Source organism: Salmo salar, chromosome 02 (genome assembly GCF_965601325.2).
Source record: "Salmo salar chromosome 02, fSalSal1, whole genome shotgun sequence".
NCBI classification, from domain to species: Eukaryota; Metazoa; Chordata; class Actinopteri; order Salmoniformes; family Salmonidae; genus Salmo; species Salmo salar.
Genome location: NC_138292.1, coordinates 22,734,452 through 22,757,513, shown reverse-complemented (window position 1 = coordinate 22,757,513; position 23,062 = coordinate 22,734,452). Strand labels below are relative to the sequence as shown.

The window sequence follows — 23,062 nt, the reverse complement described above, 5'->3', positions numbered from 1 at the left end:
TACCCCCTGTATATAGCCCCCTATTGTTATTTACTGCTGCTCTTAATTATTTGTTATCTTACTTTTTTCTTAAAATTTGTTTACATTTTTTGCAGGTATTTTCTTAACTGCATTCTTGGTTAAGGGCTTGTAAATAAGCATTTCACTGTAAGGTCTACACCTGTTGTATTCGGCGCATGTGACAAATAACATTTGATTTGAGAGAGAGAGAAATACTGTATTTGATGTGAGAGAATGAGGACAATACTGAACAATAACTTCCAGGGATAAAGACCTTTAGTTATTGTAAATGCCAAACAGGCACAATAAAACCACACAGGACATAGGCAATTAGCAGTTTTATTTTGAGTACAGTAAAATTAAAGAAGAAAAAGAATGGCATGTACTGGTAATTAATGTTGGCATGTTTGGAACCGTAAACATACACACATTCACAAACATAAGAGGAATTTATAAAAACTATATGAAAAGAACAAGGCAATCATCATTAAATAAATGAGCAAAGTGGTGTTTTTGAAGGCATCATCACACACCAATGGTCTGACAGTGATGACAAAGGCATGGTCACAAAGGTGGAATCATTTGTGCAAATAAAAAACAACTGAGAATACTAAAGATGATACCGACGACCCAGATAACATGCATATTGAGTCGTATTTGGCCATATGGTTTAGGATGTTAGTTTGGTCATTAGGGTTATGTTGCTATGCCAGACTGAGGAATGTGGAAGGATGGGTGTTCGGTGCCAAACCAGTCTGAACAGGATAGGAATACTAGGGTGGAAATGGCAACTCACCAAGTTTCACAGAAAAATCACAGAAAATAAAAGTACTTATCAATGAAATACAGTATGGTAAGATTACAAGCAGAGTAAATATAACTGATATCAAGACATAAATGAACACTAAGCGGAATAATGGAAACAGTGGTATTCATTGGAGTATTATGAGAAAGGAAGAGGAACAATATACTGTGTAAAGCACACACAAAATATGATTAAAAACTGAAGTGAATTCCACAAAAACAAAAGGCAGTGAATTTAAAAAGTGTGATGCATTTGAGTGACCGCTGGATTTGAAACGTGTTACCAACACCTTGAACTGTATTGGTTTGATCTACATGCTGCTGCTACAGTCAATGACCTACTATACTCTACTGGAAAACAGACTGGCCATTTGATCTGCTGCATGTTTATAATACTTAAAACCCTGATTCAGAATCAGTTCTATTATGTTATTCGGAGAGCTGCAAATGCCCAAAAATACTAAGCATTTGTAAATGCAGGTGTATAGTGCAAAAATCCATGTTTACCTTTAGGTGAATTAAATGAATGAGAGGTAATATCTCTATACCTATGTTACTCATTAGATATCTTAACTCACCTGCACACTAGATAAGTATGCGTTCAAGAGCGCTTCATTGAGGATGATAGGATTATACTGTACTGTAGGTCCTGGAAGTTGCCCCTAACTACTGTTGCAGGATCTGATTTTTTCCCTCCATCCCCTTTGAATTATGATTAGGGATGGGGCAGGGTAATCTGATCCTAGCAGTTAAGAGCAACTTCTGCCTGGAGCGTAGAGTCTGTTCTATGCCATGTGGTCCTCTTTAAACTACAGCACTCTAATTATTTAACATGAGGAGATCATAGGAATGGAATCTGTGCTTGGCAAACTTTTGACCTTTGTTCTTGGTAGTGTCTCTAATCATGATCTTAAATCTTCTATTGTTTTGACAAAGAAATAAAATGGTCATTTTGATCGTATTGTACCCTCATTCTGTGTTTGATAAACTGGTGAGAGTAACTGACAGTGATCTGTAGCTATGCATGCCTATAAAGCAACAAACGCACACAAAAACAAACGAGAGCGACATTCACATATTTTTGTTTGTTTAATTGCGCTCAGTTTTTAGCCCTGAAGGAACTACATTTCCCACAGCACACTGCTCTGCTACATCATGTCTGATGGGATATGTAGTTCTCTAGAAAGCACTCGCTAAAGGCAGATTAAGTAACTTGTATGTTTGCAGGCACTACAACTCCCAAAGTGCTTCAGGTGCCACCAGCCCACCAGAGCTCAGCCCTATGGGAGGTGCAGGAGGAACATGAATTAGTCCACCTTAAACTTTTGTTCAACTCCTCATGCACTGGGGTCAGGGGGTTACACTAAACTCCTGGGAAAAGTTGACAGTAGGCACAGATCTAAGATCTAACCATAATCAGTAAGGGGGGATTGAAAAACTGACCCAAGATCAGCATTTAGGGGCAACTTCACCTTACTGTTAATATGTCTCAAATACTCAGAAATACTTCCACTCTTTTCCTTCCGTACCACTAAAAAGTGAAAGACAAATCAAAGTTGTATGGCTGAAACATTCTCAACATGTTTTCCTATCAGTGGAGAGAGAAGAGGAGAGGAAACCATCTTTGACTGTTGGGACACAGCCCATGACTAAGCTATACGTGTGCAAGTCATGCTGGGAATTTTAGCGTAAACAAAAAATGGCCTTGATAACACTGGTATTAACACAAGAGGAGAAGGGGAGGACGAATGGAGTTTCTCAGTGCAGTACATTACCTCTGGACTGAGAGGGAGAATAAGCAGAAAGAGGAGAGAGACATAATGACACATATGCATGCAAACATACTCGCTTTCACTCATGAACTCACACACACACACACACACACACACACACACACACACACACACACACACACACACACACACACACACACACACACACACACACACACACACACAGTAAAGCCCTGTTGCAAAGATAGAATGGTGGAAGCTGAATGGATCCTGTGTCTTGGATTTGGTTCAAAGTTTGACTTGAATAACAGATGTGTCCACCAATCACTGCATAGCCTTGGCCCGCTGGGTGTGGCACTTCATGCACAGGATCCTGCCGTCCAATGGGTAGCAGCCGTCTGCGTCCGCCTCTATGGAGAGGGGACGGGAACAATCCTGCAACCAGGAAGAGAGACTTCAGGATGTGCAGAAGGTCACTGGAAAACATTTACATCCAAAACACTCGGGGACACCATTCAAACTGTTAAGATATTTAACCATCTCCTCATACATCTGGCACTTTCTTTACAGTGCCTTGCAAAAGTATTCATCCCCCGTGGCGTTTTTTCCTATTTTGTTGCATTACAACCTGTAATTTAAATAGATTTTTATTTGGATTTCATGTAATGGACATACACAAAATAGTCCCCAGAAAAATTACTCGTTTCAAAAAATACTATAAAGTAAAAAACTGAAAAGTGGTGCATGTGCATGCATTCACCCCCTTCGCTATGAAGCCCCTAAATAAGATCTGGTGCAACCAATTACCTTCAGAAGTCACATAATTAGTTAAATAAAGTCCACCTTTGTGCAATCCAAGTGTCACATGATCAGTCACATGATCGATAGATATACACACACACACACACACACCTGTTCTGAAAGGCCCCAGAGTCTGCAACACCAGTAAGCAAGGGGCACCACCAAGCAAGCAGCACTATGAAGACCAAGGAGCTCTCCAAACAGGTCAGGGACAAAGTTGTGGAGAAATACAGATCAGGTTTGGGCTATAAAAAAAATATCAGAAACTTTGAACATCCCACAGAGCACCATTAAATCCATTATTAAAAAAATGGAAAGAATATGGCACCACAACAAACCTGCCAAGTGAGGGCCGCCCACCAAAACTCACGGACCAGGCAAGGAGGGCATTAAACAGAGAGGCAACAAAGAGACCAAAGATAACCCTGAAGGAGCTGCAAAGCTCCACAGCGGAGATGGGAGTATCTGTCCATAGGACCACTTTATGCCGTACACTCCACAGAGCTGGGCTTTACAGAAGAGTGGCCAGAAAAAAGCCATTGCTTAAAGTGTTTGCCAAAAAGCATTTGGGAGACTCCCCAAATATATGGAAGAAGGTACTCTGGTCAGATGAGACTAAAATTGAGCTTTTTGGCCATCAAGATAAACGCTATGTCTGGAGCAAACCCAACAACTCTCATCACCCCGAGAACGCTCATCACCCCGAGAACGCTCATCACCCCGAGAACGCCATCATGCTGTGGGGATGTTTTTCATCGGCAGGGACTGGGAAACTGGTCAGAATTGAAGGAATGATGGATGGCACTAAATACAGGGAAATTCTTGAGGGAAACCTGTTTCAGTCTTTCAGAGATTTGAGACTGGGACGGAGGTTCACCGTCCAGCAGGACAATGATCCTAAGCATACTGCTAAAGCAACACAAGATGTTCATGGGGAAACATTTAAATGTCTTGGAACGGTCTAGTCAAAGCCCAGAGCTCAATCCAATTGGAAATATGTGGTATGACTTAAAGATTGCTGTACACCAGCGGAACCCATCCAACTTGAAGGAGCTGGAGCAGTTTTGCCTTGGAAGAATGGGAAAAAAATCCCAGTGGCTAGATGTGCCAAGCTTATAGAGACATACCCCAAGAGACTTGCAGCTGTAATTGCTGCAAAAGGTGGCTCTACAAAGTATTGACTTTGGGGGGGTGAATAGTTATGCACACCCAATTTCAGTTTTCCTGTCTTATTTCTTGCATCTTCAAAGTGGTAGGCATGTTGTGTGAATCAAATGATACAACTTTAATTCCAGGTAAGGCAACAAAATAGGAAAAATGCCAAGGGGGTGAATACTTTCGCAAGCCACTGTATGCGTTTATAGCACTTTAGATGTAGCATGTCTGTTGTCCTTACCTCACAGCGGTAGTACTTTAGATGTAGCATGTCTGTTGTCCTTACCTCACAGCGGTAGTACTTTAGATGTAGCATGTCTGTTGTCCTTACCTCACAGCGGTAGTACTTTAGATGTAGCAGGTCTGTTGTCCTTACCTCACAGCGGTAGTACTTTAGATGTAGCAGGTCTGTTGTCCTTACCTCACAGCGGTAGCACTTGAGGTGGAAGTTCTTGTCGAGGGCCACGACTCTGACGGTCTCTTGACTGCCAGCGTCAGGAACTATGGGCTCATTACAGCTCACACACAGGGGAGAGAAACGCCTACAGGCAGGGGGACAGAGAGGACATTAGCCCTGTACCACACACACACACACACAATACCTGAGAGAGACAGAGAGAAAGACAAGGAGATGAGAGGCCGTACCTGTGGTAGTCTGGGACACAGTATGGGTTGTTGTCGTCATCGGTGATGAAGGGCGCCCCCTCCAGGCTGCAGGCGCAGGTGCAGCAGCGGAAACAGTGGGCATGGAAACACTGGCCCACCGCCTTCAACACACGGTCTGTAATACGCTCCCCGCACCGAGAACACACCGCCAGAGAACTCTGTAGAGACACACAGACAGGAGGGTGGGAGAGAGAGCAAACAAGTTACATGTCTTTGTGTGTGAGAGTGAATGAATTACTGTAAGCTTTTTGTGCATGCAATTGCTGTGTGTGTGTGTGTGTGTGTGTGTGTGTGTGTGTGTGTGTGTGTGTGTACTCACAGTGTAGCAGTCCTCACACTGTGGCGTCCCATCCTTGTCGTAGAACTGCATGCCCTGCAGGGGGCGATGGCAGCTCATACAGCAGAAACAGTCAGAGTGGAAGAGTTTGTTCATAGCTCTCACTGCAGGCTGGGAACGAGACAGAGCCTCACCACACTTCCCACATACCTCTGAGAGAGAGATGAGGAGAGAGAGAGAGGGAGTGGAGAGAGAGGGAGGGAGATAGAAAGGGAGAGAGGGGAAATAGTTGGTTGATGCTGACAGAGGCAGAGCCCAGTCAGTCTTATTCCACACAGTCATTAAGTCATTACCACAGACACACTGGTCTAGCACCAATGAGAGAGAGGAGGGAGAAGGCTCCTTACTGCCTAATTACACTGATCAATCATTTTGATGAAAGGCCAATCAACACCCCAGCCCAGTCTACTAGAACTACAGCCCAGTCTACTAGAACTACAGCCCAGTCTAATAGAACTACAGCCCAGTCTACTAGAACTACAGCCCAGTCTACTAGAACTACAGCCCAGTCAATCAGCACCACAGCCCAGTCAATCAGCACCACAGTCCAGTCAATCAGAACCAATAGCATACTGAGATAGTGTTGTCAGGCAGTATGAAACAATGAACTAGTGTAGGTGCTGAACGGAGGGTGTGTGTGTACCTGTAGGTGCTGAGGTGATGAACGGAGGGTGTGTGTGTACCTGTAGGTGCTGAGGTGATGAACGGAGGGTGTGTGTGTACCTGTAGGTGCTGAGGTGATGAACGGAGGGTGTGTGTGTACCTGTAGGTGCTGAGGTGATGAACGGAGGGTGTGTGTGAACCTGTAGGTGCTGAGGTGATGAACGAAGGGTGTGTGTGAACCTGTAGGTGCTGAGGTGATGAACGGAGGGTGTGTGTGTACCTGTAGGTGCTGAGGTGATGAACGGAGGGTGTGTGTGTACCTGTAGGTGCTGAGGTGATGACGGGAGCGTGTGTGTCCATGTCTTTGATGAATGCATTGGTCATTCTCTCCAGCTCCTCCACCTCCCTCATGGAGAGAGGAACACCTCCACCTGGGACAGAGACAGGCCCAGGGGGCGAGGGCTGGGGGACAGAAAACACACACATTTAACAGGGGGAGTACTAAACACACACACACACACCCCAAAGGGTCTCCTAACATACCTTTGATGAAGGGGGGGATTTCATTGGCTGGCTGTAAGAAGAAGGTGGTGATGTCATCGCTTTGGGCTGAGGTGGGGGCACGGGAGCAGGAGGGGGCGGGCTCACAGTCATCTGAGAGTCAATGGAAGACGGCTTTGAGTGATTGAAGGCTGGGGGAGCCACTTTGTTGGCTGGAGGGGCGGGAGGAGCGGCAGGAGGAGGAGGGAAGGAGCTGGCTGCAGGGGAAGGTTTAGGAGCAACACCAAATGGAGCCGGGGCGTGGTTCTGGTTCTTCAGCCCCACAGGGGGCACGGACGTCCCCGTTTTCATGCCCCCAAAAGCCTTAGGAGCCACGACTGGGGCCTTAGCAAATGGCTGTGGGGCAGGAGCTGGGGCGGATGTAGCGTTATTGGCTTGTCGGTGTGTCGTTCGGAGTTTGAGCTCCTCGGCCCAGGGAGCGGGAGGGGGCTTGTCTCCCATCTCTGGAGGGGGGAGGAAGGAGAGGTTGGGCTTGGGAGCAGTGGGGGGAGGACCTGCAGGCTTGGGGGCAGGAGGAGGAGGAGCTGAGTACTGACTGGGCAACTGGTGAGACAAGATCAGACAAGAAAACATTACAGGCTATATGTACTGAAGAATTGAAGAGAACTATGAGACAACACACAACAACAAGCTGTTGTATGGCCTCAAACCTACTTTTAGACTAAAAACATTAGGAACCGAGCCCCTCCAGCTATTTTGGAAGTTTTCCAGTTGAAAATACAATGTTCTATACAGTACTATTTGAAACATTCTAAACAATCCACCCTACTTAACAATCCCGCTGTGGTTGTAGGAACGGTGAAAACGGCTAATAGTATCATTCAAGTACAGAATTCAAACATTTTAAAAGGTTGCAGGTAGTGATTTTCTATCGTATCAAATGTTCAACTTCCACAAAGCACAGGCTCTGAGTCATACAGGGGAACTTGAGCTCATCAGTAGTAATCTGTCTCTGACATTTTTATCAAGAGCTTGTGCCAACATTTCTCTGTTCTGATCCAGTTCCTCCCAGGAGGATAAAACACTCTCCATTTATGGCTGTTTCCCCGCTGGCTTGGCCCCACACACACACGGTCCTTGGCCTCTCTTTCTGTTTGCATCTCTATCTTTCTTTATATACATCATTCAGTGTGAGTTTCTCTGCATCACTCACTTCCTCTGTTTTTGTACATCACTCTCTCATTGTCTGTCTGTGTGCAGTTACTAACAGCTTACTCATCTCAGAGCCATCAACCTGAACAGACACAAAACAGCCTGGCATCTGGCCAAACGGTTTCTCCTGACCTGCTCACTCGCTACCTTGGAGGCCCCTTTATTCAAACTTCTATGAGTCAACATCTCCTCTCTTTTTTCCTCTGGTCTCCCCCCCCCCCCCCTCCCTACTCCTCCATTTATTCCCCTCCACATCTCATCTTTATTTCCCTCCATCTTCTCAGTCCCAAGTCTTTCCTACTCTCTCTCTGTGTATCATGCTGTGTCGACTGCAGTCTTTTGTTACAGTCAGTTTCCCTGTTGGTTTACTGACGTTGTGTGCTTCTATGAAGCTCTACAGTATACGACGCTCTACAGTACACGACGCTCTACAGTACACGACGCTCTACAGTACACGACGCTCTACAGTATATGAAATACTTTCCCTCCTCCCCCTTGTCCTTCTCTGTACCTTGGGGTTGAAGGGTCCTCTGGTCTCCATCTCAGACAGCAGGTCAGTCAGAGAGTCCAGCTGTTTGTCAAAACTAGTCTGCTTTGCCAGATGCTGTGGGAGTGAGAAAGAAGGGGGGAGGGAGAGAGAGAGAGGATGATGGTTTGAATCTTGACTTGAAATATGTAGCAAACTCCAACTGCCACCTAAATGATACACTTGTGTCAATGGGGAATGTGCACAGAAGTGTACTGATAGGACAGAATGTAACTGATTTGCATGGATCAGAACTTAAGCACTCACATCACGTTAGGCAATAGACTTCCACATCAGCTTACTGGGGACATCCACCATGGTAGTAGATGTGTGGATGAGAGTTCTGGCCGTCATCCAACACATCAGCTTACTGGGGACATCCACCATGGTAGTAGATGTGTGGATGAGAGTTCTGGCCGTCATCCAACACATCAGCTTACTGGGGACATCCACCATGGTAGTAGATGTGTGGATGAGAGTTCTGGCCGTCATCCAACACAACTACACCAATACAATGACAAGTGCTTTGGGACCTTATGGAAAGTTCTATATTTAAGCAATAAGGCACGAGGGGGTGTGGTATATTGCCAATATACCAACGCTAAGGGCTGTTCTTGGGCACGACGCAACGCGGAATGCCTGGACAGACCTTAGCCGTGGTATATTGGCCATATATCACAAACCCCCAAGGTGCCTTATTGCTATTATAAACTGGTTACCAACGTAATTAGAGCAGTAAAAATACATGTTTTGTCAAACCCGTGGTATACGGTCTCATATACCACAGCTGTTAGCCAATCAGCATTCAGGGCTCGAACCACCCAGTTTATAATACAGAAAACATTCCATTCTTATGATAATACAGAACGCATTCCAGACTCACCTGAGAGTTCTCCCCACTGGGGACACTGCTGGGACCAGAGACTGGGAGAGGGGGAGGGGGTGGTGGAGGTGGGGGAGACGGGGAACGGGGGAGACAGGGATTCTCCTCAGGCGGGGCGGGGGGGAGGGGCAGGTCATCCACCGCGGGAGGGGGAGGGAAGGCAGGGGGAGGGGCATCAGAGGCTGGGGGTGTGGTTGCACAGTTGGGGGGAGGGGCTGGCAGCTCATCGTCCAACGGAGGAGGAGGGGGCGGGAAGTCTAATAGAAACGGGGAGGGGTGATTGGTTAAATCAAAAGGCACAGCAATCCAATGGTTTCTAAACGTTCTATAATTCATTCAAAACCTGTCATCTATTCACTGTACCCACCCAGATATTCATTCACAACCTGTCATCTATTCACTGCACCCACCCAGATATTCATTCACAACCTGTCATCTATTCACTGTACCCACCCAGACATTCATTCACAACCTGTCATCTATTCACTGTACCCACCCAGACATTCATGGGAACTACATGACAATACAGTTTCTACACACAGAGACAGTAAAATGATACTGTCAAGAAAATAGACTTCAAGGGCTAAGTAGAAAAACAGCTTAATTGCCAGAATCTCGCAGTATCCCTTTAAATGCAGTGATTAGTGTGTGTGAGAAACAGGAAGGGTGAGTTTCATTAACAGGATAAGGGCCATGTAGCAGTCTACCAATCTGTTGGGTTGCTAACACCAGGTCAAACTCTGGGACCCAACATCCTAGTTTTAGCAGAAACAAACATGCTTGATGCTTCTGTTGCGAGATAATTTCGGTCCTAAAACAACCCCTAGCCACTTCCCCTAACCTTTACCACCATATTTTTCGTACACCTATCCAGTTACTTCACATCTGCACTGTGAAGGGAAAGAGGTCAAGTGAAGATGTTAGGGGTCACACTGAACCAGACAACTAGATGCATGGGATAAATGTTTACAAAATGACAAACAAAAACGGCCAATCACCTTCGCAGAGCGATGGTGGGGGTGGGGGCATCACTCCAACTCGACCAATGACAGCTGTGCCGACACCGCGTGTTGAGACCAGATTGGGGGGAGGAGAAGGACCTGGGGGAGGAGTTGAGCCCGGGGGAGGCGACGGGTCGGACTGGCTTTTGGGGCGTGGCGGGTTGACCGAGGCAAACTTCTTTGGCTGGTTGTAGAAGGAGGGGGTGGTGACTTTGAGGTTGATGGAGGAAGTCACCATGAAGGGCTTACTGCCGCTGGAGTCAGCCATGTTGTCTTTTTACTGTCTGAGGAGGGAAGAGGAGAACAGCTGTTGTTAATGACAATATTGGTTTATTACAACAATTTAGAAGAGGACAAACACAATCCATTCCAAATCAACATAAACTCAAACGAGCTGTAGGGAGGCTGCCAACTGTTAAAGAGATGGCTGTGTTACAGAGGAGGTCTAGCAAACCTGGAGGCCAGCTGTAAAAAGGATAACAGCTAAAATAAACCTTTGATATATAAATGAACCATAGAGCATTAGCTTATCTGAGGTGAGCACACAGAGCTTTTGAAACAGTAGGGGAATATTTTTCTTTGGAGAATTAGTGGGGACACATCAACAAAGGATCTAACAAACCTGCAGCCTAACTACAGGAGAGAACCTCCAAAGCATGCGTCCACAGACACACACACACACACACACACACACACACACACACACACACACACACACACACACACACACACACACACACACACACACACCTCTGAAAGATCTTGGCTGCTTTACACAGTACCTCGCCCTAGATTGTAAATACACACTAGCCACTCCTTAGGCTCAGTATAGAGAGAGGCATACCGTAACCATAGCAGCACTTATAGCTGCTTCAAGGTCAACTCTCAGTATGAAACCATTCATTGTAATAAAAACAGTTGAGAACTACAGCATGGTTTACTATAGGGATGACCGGGTCAGACCTGAGACGGGTAAAACCATCATAACATGTTCATGTGAGCTACGTCAAGGAGAGGGTCATTCAACGGGTTAGCTCAAATATTTACCTCACGTGTTTGTGGTTAAAAATGTTGATGTTACCACAGCGGCTCTATCTCAGACCCCTGGTTAAACAGAGACCTGGCCCTGTAGGTGACCCCTGGTTAAACAGAGACGTGGCCCTGTAGGTGACCCCTGGTTAAACAGAGACGTGGCCCTGTAGGTGACCCCTGTTTAAACAGAGACGTGGCCCTGCAGGTGACCCCTGTTTAAACAGAGACGTGGCCCTGCAGGTGACCCCTGTTTAAACAGAGACGTGGCCCTGCAGGTGACCCCTGTTTAAACAGAGACGTGGCCCTGCAGGTGACCCCTGTTTAAACAGAGACGTGGCCCTGCAGGTGACCCCTGGTTAAACAGAGACGTGGCCCTGCAGGTGACCCCTGTTTAAACAGAGACGTGGCCCTGCAGGTGACCCCTGTTTAAACAGAGACGTGGCCCTGCAGGTGACCCCTGGTTAAACAGAGACGTGGCCCTGCAGGTGACCCCTGGTTAAACAGAGACGTGGCCCTGCAGGTGACCCCTGTTTAAACAGAGACGTGGCCCTGCAGGTGACCCCTGGTTAAACAGAGACGTGGCCCTGCAGGTGACCCCTGGTTAAACAGAGACGTGGCCCTGCAGGTGACCCCTGGTTAAACAGAGACGTGGCCCTGCAGGTGACCCCTGGTTAAACAGAGACGTGGCCCTGCAGGTGACCCCTGGTTAAACAGAGACGTGGCCCTGCAGGTGACCCCTGGTTAAACAGAGACGTGGCCCTGCAGGTGACCCCTGGTTAAACAGAGACGTGGCCCTGCAGGTGACCCCTGGTTAAACAGAGACGTGGCCCTGCAGGTGACCCCTGGTTAAACAGAGACGTGGCCCTGCAGGTGACCCCTGGTTAAACAGAGACGTGGCCCTGCAGGTGACCCCTGGTTAAACAGAGACGTGGCCCTGCAGGTGACCCCTGGTTAAACAGAGACGTGGCCCTGCAGGTGACCCCTGGTTAAACAGAGACGTGGCCCTGCAGGTGACCCCTGGTTAAACAGAGACGTGGCCCTGCAGGTGACCCCTGGTTAAACAGAGACGTGGCCCTGTAGGTGACCCCTGGTTAAACAGAGACGTGGCCCTGTAGGTGACCCCTGGTTAAACAGACGTGGCCCTCTTTCTCAGTACCTCTCTTGGTTTCTTTCTCAGTACCTGCCTAACACTAGGCTGTTATAGTGCCCTACAGAGTATACAGTACATTCGGACTAATTCCCCTTTTCCACACTTTGTTAAGTTACAGCCTTATTCTAAAATGTATTAAACAATTTCCCCCCTCATCATTCCACACACAATACCCCATAATTACAAAAGGAAAAGGTTTTTTGCAAATATATATATTTAAAAAAAAAACACATACCTTAAGCTTTCACACCGTTTGCTATGAGACTCCAAATTAAGCTCAGGTGCATCCTGTTTCCAGTGATCATCCTTAAGATGTTTCTACAACTTGATTGGCGTCCACCTGTGGTAAATTCAATTGATTGGACATGTTTTGGAAAGGCACACACCTGTCTATATAAGGGCCCACAGTTGACAGTGCATGTCAGAGCAAAAACCAAGCCATAAGGTCGAAGGAATTGTCCATAGAGCTCCGAGACAGGATTGAGTCGAGGCACAGATCAGGGGAAGGGTACCAAAACATTTCTGCAGCACTGAAAGTCCCCAAGAACACAGTGGCCTCCATCATCCTTAAATGGAAGAAGTTTGGAACCACCAACACTCTTCCTAGAGCTGGCCGCCCAGCCAAACTGAGCAATCGGGGGAGAAGGGCCTTGATCAGGGAGGGAGAACCATCAGAAGGACAACCATCTCTGCAGCACTCCACCAATCAGGTCTTTATGGTAGAGTGGCCAGATTGAAGCCACTCCTCAGTAAAAGGCACATGACAGCCCTGTTGGAGTTTGCCAAAAGGCACCTGAAGGACTCTCAGACCATGAGAAACATGATTCTCTCATCTGATAAAACCAAGATTGAAGTCTTTGGCATGAATGCCAAGTGTCACGTCTGGAGGAAACCTGGCACCATCCCTATGGTTAAGCATGGTGGTGGCAGCATCATGCTGTATTTCAGAGGCAGGAACTGGGAGACTAGTCAGGATTGAGGGCAAGATGAACAGAGTAAAGTACAGAGAGATCCTTGATGAAAACCTGCTCCAGAGTGCTCAGGACCTCAGACTGGGGCGAAGGTTCAACTTCCAACAGGACAATGACCCTAAGCACACAGCCAAGACAACGCATGAGTGGCTTCAGGACAAGTTTCTAAATGTTCTTGAGTGGCCCAGCCAGAGCCCGGACTTGAACCCGATCGAACATCTCTGGAGAGGCCTGAAAATAGCTGTGCGGTGACGCTCCCCATCCAACCTGACAGAGTTTGAGAGGATCTGCAAAGAAGAATGGGAGAAACTCCCCAAATACAGGTGTGCCAAGCTTGTAGCATCATACCCAAGACCCAAGGCTGTAATTGCTGATAAAGGTGCTTCAACAAAGTACTGACTAAAGGATCTGAATACTTATGTAAATGTGATATTTCAGATTTTATTTTGAATAAATTAGCAAACATTTCTAAAACTCTATTTTAGCTTCGTCATTATGGGGTATTGTCTGTAGATTGATGGGAAAAAAACAATTTAATCAATTTTAGAATCAGGCTGTAATGTAACAAAATGTGGAAAATAATTACACTGCGTGCACAATTATTAGGCAAATAGTATTCCTCTGGATTCATTTACTGTTGAACCAACACAATGCTCTCAGTCAATCCAAAATGTTACTGAACCTCAAACCTGAATGTTTCACAAAGGAAAAGTGACTTTTGTCTTTCTCAGGGAAATATATAAGTGTGCTGAATTTAGGCAACTATTAGTGTACAAAATTATTAGGCAACTAAATTACAAAAATAATCTCTCTCAACTCACTTGTTGATTCTCAATTTTTAGAGTAAGTGTAACAGATAAGTAACACAAAATGACAATTATATAACATTTTTGGCCTTTCAAAAATATTCAGTGACCAATATAGCCACCCTTATTTTCAAGAACTGCCATGAGCCTTCCATCCATGGAGTCTGTCAGTTTCTTGATCTGTTCACGATAAATTTTCGCTGAAGCAGCAACCACAGCCTCCCAAATGCTGTTCAAAGAGATATTGTCTTCCCACACTGTAAATCTCACGTTTGAGAAGGGCCCACAAGTTCTCAATAGGATTTAAGTCAGGTGAGGAAGGGGGCCAGGTCGTTATTCAGGCATCTTTGAGGCCCTTCGCTAGCCAAGCAGTGGAGTACTTGGATGCATGTGATGGAGCATTGTCCTGCATAAAGATCATAGCCTTCTAGAATGCTGAGGACTTCTTCCTGTACCACTGTTTGACGAAAGAATCTTCCAGAAACTGGCAGTAGGTTTGGGAGTTGAGTTTCAGTCCATCTTCAACCCGAAAAGGTCCAACTACCTCATCCTCAATGATAGCAGCCCATACCAGTACCCCTCCTTCACCTTGCTGGCACCTGACTCAAAGTGGTGCCCTGTGTCCATTACTGATCCAGCCACGGGCCCATCCAGTTGGTCCATCAAGAGTCACTTTCATTTCATCTGTCCATAAAACCCTTGAAAAATCTGTCTTCAGGTATTTCTTTGCCCAATCTTGACGCTTCAACTTGTGAATCTTATTCAGTGGTGGTCTTGTTTCAGTCTTGTTGACTTTGGCCATGTCTCTGAGCACTTGACACCTTGTACTTTTGAACACTCCAGGTAGGTTCTAGGTCTGGAATAAGGTGGCACTGGAGGATAATGGGTTCCTGGTAGTTTGACATTTAATTCTTCTCAAGTCTTTTGCAGTTAATTTGCGCCTTTTCTTCACCATGCGTTTTTGCGCCCCAGTTGACTATTCGCAACAAAACGTTTGATTGTCCAGTGGTCACGCCTCAATAGTTCAGCTATTTAAAGAGTGTCGCATCCGTCTGAGAGGCATTTTACATTTTTGGCTTTTCAGTGTCAGTTAAATTTCTTTTTTGGCCCATTTTACCTGAGGTAATGAGGCTGCCTAATAATTATGCACACCTTGATATAAGGTGTTATTCACTTTCGCCACACCCTCCCTCATTACACAAATACATATCACCTGAAAATGATTAAATCCAATAAGCATTCAACTTTATATGGTTTGGAGTTCGAAAATGTGAATAGAAACAATGATAAGATCAGAATACTCACTTGCCTAATAATTATGCACGCAGTGTAAGCCTAATGGGTTATGTCTAGAAACATGGTTTTGTCCATAATGTGAAATGCTTTTGTTAGAGCAACAACATATTTAAGAACCATTGCCATAGTGATAATATACATGGGTTTCCTCAGGCCTTGTTTGTATTGGAAGGAAAAGCAGTGGCCCAGAACTAGCCTAGTACATGCTGCGATGTGATGCGGGTGACTGTTTCTTTCCTCCATGATCTGAATCAGCCTTTAGGCGAGGAGTCATTTACCACTCAGGCTTGACTATAATATTACACCATGTCAGTTTCATAAGAAACTTAACGTAACTTCCTTCCCAGTGTTACCAGATTTCTAGGAAATATTACCTATAATATGAGTGAAATAGTTATTTCATTTGTATTAAGTATGTTAAAAAGCAGCTTTTCTGTGTTGGATGGTGAATACTGGCCATTCAAAATATTAAGGCAAGTAGACTGATGACTCAAGCTCAACCAATCAGCCAACATGACACCATGTTCTAGGAGTAAATAACAGGCACCTTTTTTTAAAGGGTCTGTGAGATACAAGTTGGAGGTAGGTTTACGCTTTGGTCGCAAATACGAGTACAGGACGAGTTAACAGAATATAAACGTTAAAAAGTGAAATTTTCACTTGACAGTTACCTTAACACACATTTCTTAAATAGTTTTTCAGTTTGAAATTGAGGTTTCCACATTGCATGTAGCTGTGACTTGGGGGCCTGGACACAAGTTCTGACAAGATAAAGACATTAACCGTGGGTGAAAGTATTCCTGATATGCTGACTCAGGCCTCAACACAGTATGAAGAAAAAAACAGCATAAGTAAGCTAACTTTGTTTGCTAGGATCCTCTGTAAAACACAGCGTTTTCTACAATTCACTCATAACTTCGTACTTTAACAGTTAAAATGCTGACAGGAAGCCAAAGAGAGAAGATATGATATTTGCACTCACAAGCCCCTTCAAAGTGAGCAACAAAAAGCCTCAAACTGCTAAAACTTTTCTATTTTCAAAATGGACTTACTGTTAAATAATGCAGAGAAGAGCAGGATGAAATATTAAAAAGGCAAATGACCAAAGGGGACATCAACCAATCTGGCTGCCCGCCCTAGCCCAGCTTGCTATAGCCTGTAGGCTAGCTAGCTGTCTTATATTTCCAAGACCACACAAAGTGGTCTTGGAAACTGCCTGTAAAAGTCCAACCTAGTAAGAGTCCAACGCTCCACTGACAAAGCGTTGGCTCTTCTCTGCATCAAGTAGAGCAGACCTCCCCTGTAATATCCTCCGTCAGACAGAAACCTGCTCTCCTTGGCTAATAGAACCCTGTTGAAACCTCAGCTAATGAGGGTCAGTGCATTGGATACCAGCAGACTGTTCAGTTGTGAGGGAAATATTACTAGGCTTTGATCTAAAGGCTTTCTATCTTTCTAGAGAGCCAGCGCTCTACACTAAGTGGAGGCAGAGAACTAGGCGTATTGGTTCTAGTGCTCTCATTTAAAAGTGTCTCATTATATTAGATAGCCTACTGTAGAAAGCTCTGGGGATAATGCATGAGACAGTCACGGGACTGAGACATGCTAGGAGCAAACGCTCCTCATCGTGCCCCTGGAAATAGACCACCCTATTTGAGGAATTAAAAAAACAAATACCGCTATAAACATCATCCTACATAAGTCAAGTTATTTTTTATGATGTATTATTTCATTCACTACTCAACCAACTGTAAAGGCATTCACAAAAACCATTCCCCACAGATTCCATGTGGCTGTAGACCTGGCTAATGGTTTTATATGGTGAGGTCAGCTGCAGGCTCCTCCCGGACAGTCCCCTAAGCCTAACTAAAGTAAACCATTGTGAAATTGGATCCAGAGATGAGACCCATGGTGAGAACGTTTGGCACTTCAGTTGAATGACATCATCAACACCATGGTCTGCTTTTTCCTTTCCCTCTGTCTCCAATCTGCTCCCTCTTTCACTCCCTAAATCACTCTCTACCTCAACACCCCCCCCCCCAAAGCTCCCTCCTATCATTTCAGTTGGATGACATCACCACGCTCTGTATTTCATCATCTTAACTAGTTTTACAGCTTGGCTGTGAGGCGACATCATGTGTGCGGAGAGAGCGCTAAACTCGTGCAAACCGTCTACTGTAAATAATAGCTCATAGCTTATCGAGTACGTTATGATTTCCACACGGTCGGTTGGTCGTCGGTCTACAAAGGAGGATTAGAAGACAATTCATTTGGTAGAGGAGATGATATTTGAGATGGTATCAAGGCCCAGACATCGATTGAAGCATTGTTCTGTGTTGGATGCGGATGAATGGGACTATAACACTAAACACTTACGGTACACTGTTGTTTTATCACTGGCTGTTCACCTGAGAGAAACAACAATAGAGACTGTGCCAGACCAGTAAGAACACTAATGACAAGCCAACAAGCTGCTTGGGGGCGATCGCTTTGGAATCCAGATGCGGAGTATAAAACAGGCAGAAGCACTTGATTCTGAAAGGCTCTAGGGCTGGGAATTACCAGGGACCTCACGATATTATCACAATAATTAGGTGACGATACTATATGTATTGCGATTCTCACGATTCTATATGTATCGCGATGCGATACTGTGATTTTATTGCGACTCAATGTTCCAAACATACTGCTCACCATACGTCTGCTGCAGGAGGACAAGAGAGAGCCATGAGAAAACAAGTTTTGATCTGTCATGGAAATAAAAGTGCTGAAAACAAATTGGCTCCTTATTTAAAAAGATTGAGTACAAGCTATGAAGGAAAAATTATTATTTGATAAAATTGCGATATTGTCAAAACGATACATCGTCAAAAAGAATATCCCGATATGTAACTGTATCAATCCCCCCCACTATCTTGGACCCTAACACCTAACCCCAAAGGTTACCATAAACCTAGCCCTAACCCTAACACCTAACCCCTAAGGTTACCATAAACCTAGCCCTAACCCTAACACCTAACCCCTAAGGTTACCATAAACCTAGCCCTAACCCTAACACCTAACCCCTAAGGTTACCATAAACCTAACCCTAACACCTAACCCCTAAGGTTACCATAAACCTAGCCCTAACCCTAACACCTAACCCCTAAGGTTACCATAAACCTAGCCCTAACCCTAACACCTAACCCTATCCCCTAAGGTTACCATAACCCTAACCCTAACACCTAACCCCTAAGGTTACCATAAACCTAGCCCTAACCCTAACACCTAACATTACCATAAACCTAGCCCTAACCCTATCCCCTAAGGTTACCATAACCCTAACCCTATCCCCTAAGGTTACCATAACCCTAACACCTAACCCTATCCCCTAAGGTTACCATAACCCTAACCCCTAACCCTATCCCCTAAGGTTACCATAACCCTAACCCTAACACCTAACCCTATCCCCTAAGGTTACCATAACGCTAACACCTAACCCTATCCACTAAGGTTACCATAACCCTAATACCTAATCCTATCCCCTAAGGTTACCATAACCCTAATACCTAACCCTATCCCCTAAGGTTACCATAACCCTAACCCCTAACCCTATCCCCTAAGGTTACCATAACCCTAACACCTATCCCCTAAGGTTACCATAACCCTAACCCTAACACCTAACCCTAACACCTAAGGTTACCATAACCCTAGCCCTAAATCAACAACAAAATACTTCCTTACTTGCTCATCAGCTCTGACGCCAGTGTTGTCCTCTCTAGCATGACCATCTAGTGACTACCCTACAGTTGCTAAAGCTCCATCGTTGTCCCTGAGTTTCAGCACAGACACGCCCAGCTCTAGCTGGGAAGCCTGTCTGTCTGCGACTGTCTGGGAGAGTTACTCATGCACTGACAAAGCTCCTAATTGAGTCTGATCTTACAGGTCACTAGCCTTTCAGAGGGGATTTGGATCTCCCTCACAGCGTGGCAGTAATACTAGGTTAGGCTATACTGACTGAGTGAATGGGTGACGTATGACAATTGTATCTTACAGTGATCTTATAGAGGTCAAATGGCTGTGGCACGCTTGTGAATGGAATCCCCAGACTCCCACCACAACAGTCACGCACACAGACGTAGTAAGACCTAGCCTGCTTTACTCTGAACAAGCAAGTTTAATGACAAGTGAAGCGAGATTTGGGGACATGTTACGCATTAAGTATTATGAGGATAGCCTGGGTACCAGTCGGTTTGTGCCATCATTCCACTCAGGGCTCTAAAGTGCGACTGATTTGGTCACATATGCAACATGTTTTAATTTAGGAGCTCTGTGCAACTAGGAAAAAAATAAGTGGAAGGCCCAAAAAACTGTCAAAGACTCCAGCCTCCAAGTCAGATTGTTCTCTCTACTACCGTACGGCAAGCAGTACCGATGCACCAAATCTGAAACCAACAGGACCCTGAACAGCTTCTATCCTCAAGCCAGAAGACTGTTAAATAGTTAACCAAATAGCTACCCGGACTATCTGACCCTTGCACTACCTTTTTTGACTCATCACATACGCTGCTGCTACTGTTTATTATCTATCCTGTTGCCTCGTCAATTTATTCCTAGTTATATGTACATATCTACCTCAATTACCTTGTACCCTGCACATGTATATAGCCAAGTTATGGGTGGGTATAATTTGTGGAACGTTCCAACAGGAATCTGTTCCAAAAACTTTGTAAATAACAAGGTTGCCAACAAACAACACATACAAAGTTGTATAGCGGCAGAATAAGATACCGGGTAGGGAGTGGGCCATTTCATTAAGTTTCACTCACCACGTTTATTCTGAAAAATGTCTGTCCTCACTCTATGGACAAACATAAAGAATAAGCTACGTGGTGAGTTGATGCCTATTCGGCAGCTAGGTTAATTGATCATGCTACTTTGTATGAGTTATTTGTTGGCAACCTTGTACTTGACAAAGTTTTTGGAACAGATTCCTGTTGGAACGTTCCACAAGGTTGTGGGTTCGATTCCCACGGGGGACCAGTACGGAGAAAAACATATGAAATGTATGCATTCACTACTGTAGGTCGCTCTGGATAAGAGCGTCTGCTAAATGACTAAAATGTAAATGTACCACGAAATTGGGGTAAAAAAAAAAGTTGGAGCTGATTTTCCCTGTAATTGCACTTGTCCTATGGGGCTGGAAAACTACCACAGCACTCAACGTTTTAGATCTATATTCGCTCTTTACATTTTAGTCAGTGGGTTTGCGTGAGAACAACCATCTTGTCAAACAATGGAATCCCATTTTGGATGAAACAACAGCTGGTAAGAACTTGATGGATAACCATGCTGGACACCATAATCCACCGTATTGCATTAGCGCCCCACCCACCTTTCAGCATGCCTCTGATTAGCTATGGTAGGTAGATGTCTGCTAAGCGCAAGACAGCTAAGAACAACTGAGCACACAATGTACAAAATATCCGACGGTCATAAATGAATCATCCATGTAGTCATAGGTAGGTAAAGTCTATCTAACCCTGATTCAATAGGATTGCAGTGTGTGTCAATCCGTATTGATAGCCCTGGTCTAGCATTCACCTGCATACAACCCAGTGTTGAAATAACTTCAAAACGGCAAATGTATATAATAGCTGCATATAAAAGCGCAATCTATCTAGACATGCTGGCTAGTTAGTTTGTGCACTCACCTATATTTTTGCTGGCTAGCAGCCTCCCTACAGTTGGTAGCTAGCCAGAGGTTGTAGAGGGCTAACGTTACTTCCTTGCCTCTCTCTACTTCGATGACACGTTTATCGTCCTCAACCGGCCCCTTTCTATTTATTCTTCAACGGCAGGTCTATCTGTACCCTAAATGGATGTTGCCATCACCCTTTCCTTATCTATTTTCAAAGGAATGTGAGATTTCTGTCTGGCTAATCAGCCAGCTAACTTTTCCTCCTAAACTGTACTTCCGGTTACAGCTTCCGAATTTTTCTTTGTCGTGAGCGAGCGGGAATCTATCAAAAACTGTAAAAGTGTAAATACGCCCCTTGCACAAGGACTGCTCAGTGGACTAAAAAGCGGAACACCCGCACTCGTAGATGAGTAATAATCGTACCAGGCACTTTGCTATTGTTCTTTCATACATCTTCTTAACTGTTGAAACTCTGCAATGCACCAAAACTATATAATCACATAATCTGATTATAGCATTGCTTAGACCGAAATGATAAGGCTACAAAATATTTAATAACTCATAATCAGTGTAAAATCTGTTCTTACCTATGTGTGCAGTTGGGAGAGCAAACTATTACCCTCCCCTACAGTATCTCTCTTCCTTCTCCTTTTCCCTAGCTGTAGATCCAAACCGACACAGAAAGTGTGCTTGTTAACTTTCCTCTACCCCTCTCTCTCAGTTCCCCTACAGCTGTTAGACCCTCCCCCTCTCCATGGAAAAGGAATGACACCATCCTTCCAAACAAGTTCTTTCTCATTGGACTTTCTCTCAGGATGTGTATATTACTATGTAAACACCACCTCTCTCTCTTTCTCATTGTGTATGTTCATAAACTGCTGTAAGGCAGTAGCCCGTCTTTCCTCTCTGTTTCTCCCTGTCTCACTCTCTGGATTCCTGCAACATTCTTCATTCTATGACATCAACGCGGCCTGCCTTTCCTTGTAAGGTCAGAGAGAGAGGGAACGAGAGAGAGGGAGAGAGGGAGGGAGGGAGGGAGGGAGGGGAGAGATAATGGAGGTAGAGGCTTGATTAGGTACAGACACTAAAATGTTTGGGGGACACAAGGGAAAGAGAAAGGCCACATCACATAGTGCTGTTGCACTCGCTGTAAGCCCTGTTCCTGTCCAGGTGTAAAAGGCATTTCCATGCAGTTTGGTTCAGGTATAACCATTATTTCCATGGCACTGAACATACAGGAGTGTAATGAAATATAAAGTAATACATTGCTCAGTTTGATTGAGTGAAGAAAAAAACCAAAAAAAGGACATGGTACCTCATTGACCCTAACGGTTCCTACTGACATGAGGATGTGAGCCAAACCCTAACCTACAGTAATATCACAACCACAGAGGATGACTCCTCCCATCCTGCACATCTGCTATCTCTGACACAGCTTCCCTATCACACACACACACACACACACACACACGTTATGTTTTCTATCCTCGTGGGGACCTAAAATTAATTTCCATTCAAAATCCTATTTTCCCTAACCATAAACCTTAACCTATAACCCAAACACCTAAACCTAACCACTAACCCCTTCCCCAAACCTAACTCCTAACCCTAACCACTAACCCCTTACCCAAACCTAACTCCTAAACCTAACCACTAACCCCTTACCCAAACCCTAAACCTAACTCCTAAGCTTAAAATAGCTTTTTAAGACTTTTCCTTGTTTTACTGTCCTTGTGGGGGATTTTAGATCCCCACAAGAAGAACCAACACACACACACACACACCTTTTGACCTCGCCCTCCAGCGTCATAGTTATCGTGCTCTCAGGTGTGTTTTACAGCTGGTACAGAGAGGCGTTGTACACCTTATTAGTTCATTGTTCTGTTATCACCAATGTGCTCTTTG

At 44.9% G+C, this 23,062-nt stretch overlaps 1 protein-coding gene across 4 annotated transcripts; it reads right to left on the bottom strand.

Moving 5' to 3' along the window:
- Positions 1 to 323: 323 nt before the first annotated feature.
- Positions 324 to 22,040, bottom strand: zyx (zyxin). Of its 4 annotated transcripts, none has more exons than XM_045700353.2 (10): positions 21,745 to 22,040; positions 10,220 to 10,506; positions 9,222 to 9,478; positions 8,324 to 8,416; positions 6,643 to 7,203; positions 6,420 to 6,561; positions 5,479 to 5,648; positions 5,139 to 5,317; positions 4,915 to 5,035; positions 324 to 2,972 (listed from the first exon to the last, which is right to left on the bottom strand). In XM_045700353.2, the coding sequence occupies exons 2-10, from the start codon at positions 10,488 to 10,490 to the stop codon at positions 2,862 to 2,864; spliced, it is 1,905 nt and encodes a 634-aa protein (XP_045556309.2). In that variant the 5' UTR covers positions 10,491 to 10,506; positions 21,745 to 22,040; the 3' UTR covers positions 324 to 2,861. The 4 variants fall into 4 exon arrangements, with proteins under 4 accessions (XP_045556309.2, XP_082817029.1, XP_082817031.1 ...); XM_082960903.1 differs by lacking the exon at positions 21,745 to 22,040 and adding an exon at positions 21,171 to 21,656; XM_082960905.1 differs by lacking the exon at positions 21,745 to 22,040 and adding an exon at positions 12,640 to 12,743.
- Between the last annotated feature and the right edge of the window lie 1,022 nt (positions 22,041 to 23,062).

Coding starts and splice junctions, on each gene's coding strand:
- zyx (XM_045700353.2), bottom strand. CDS start 10,490: ATGGCTGACTCCAGCGGCAGTAAGCCCTTCATGGTGACTTCCTCCATC. Junction 6,562..6,642: donor AATCCCCCCCTTCATCAAAG/GTATGTTAGGAG, acceptor TCTGTCCCCCAG/CCCTCGCCCCCTGGGCCTGT. Junction 5,036..5,138: donor TGTGTCCCAGACTACCACAG/GTACGGCCTCTC, acceptor CCCTGCCTGTAG/GCGTTTCTCTCCCCTGTGTG.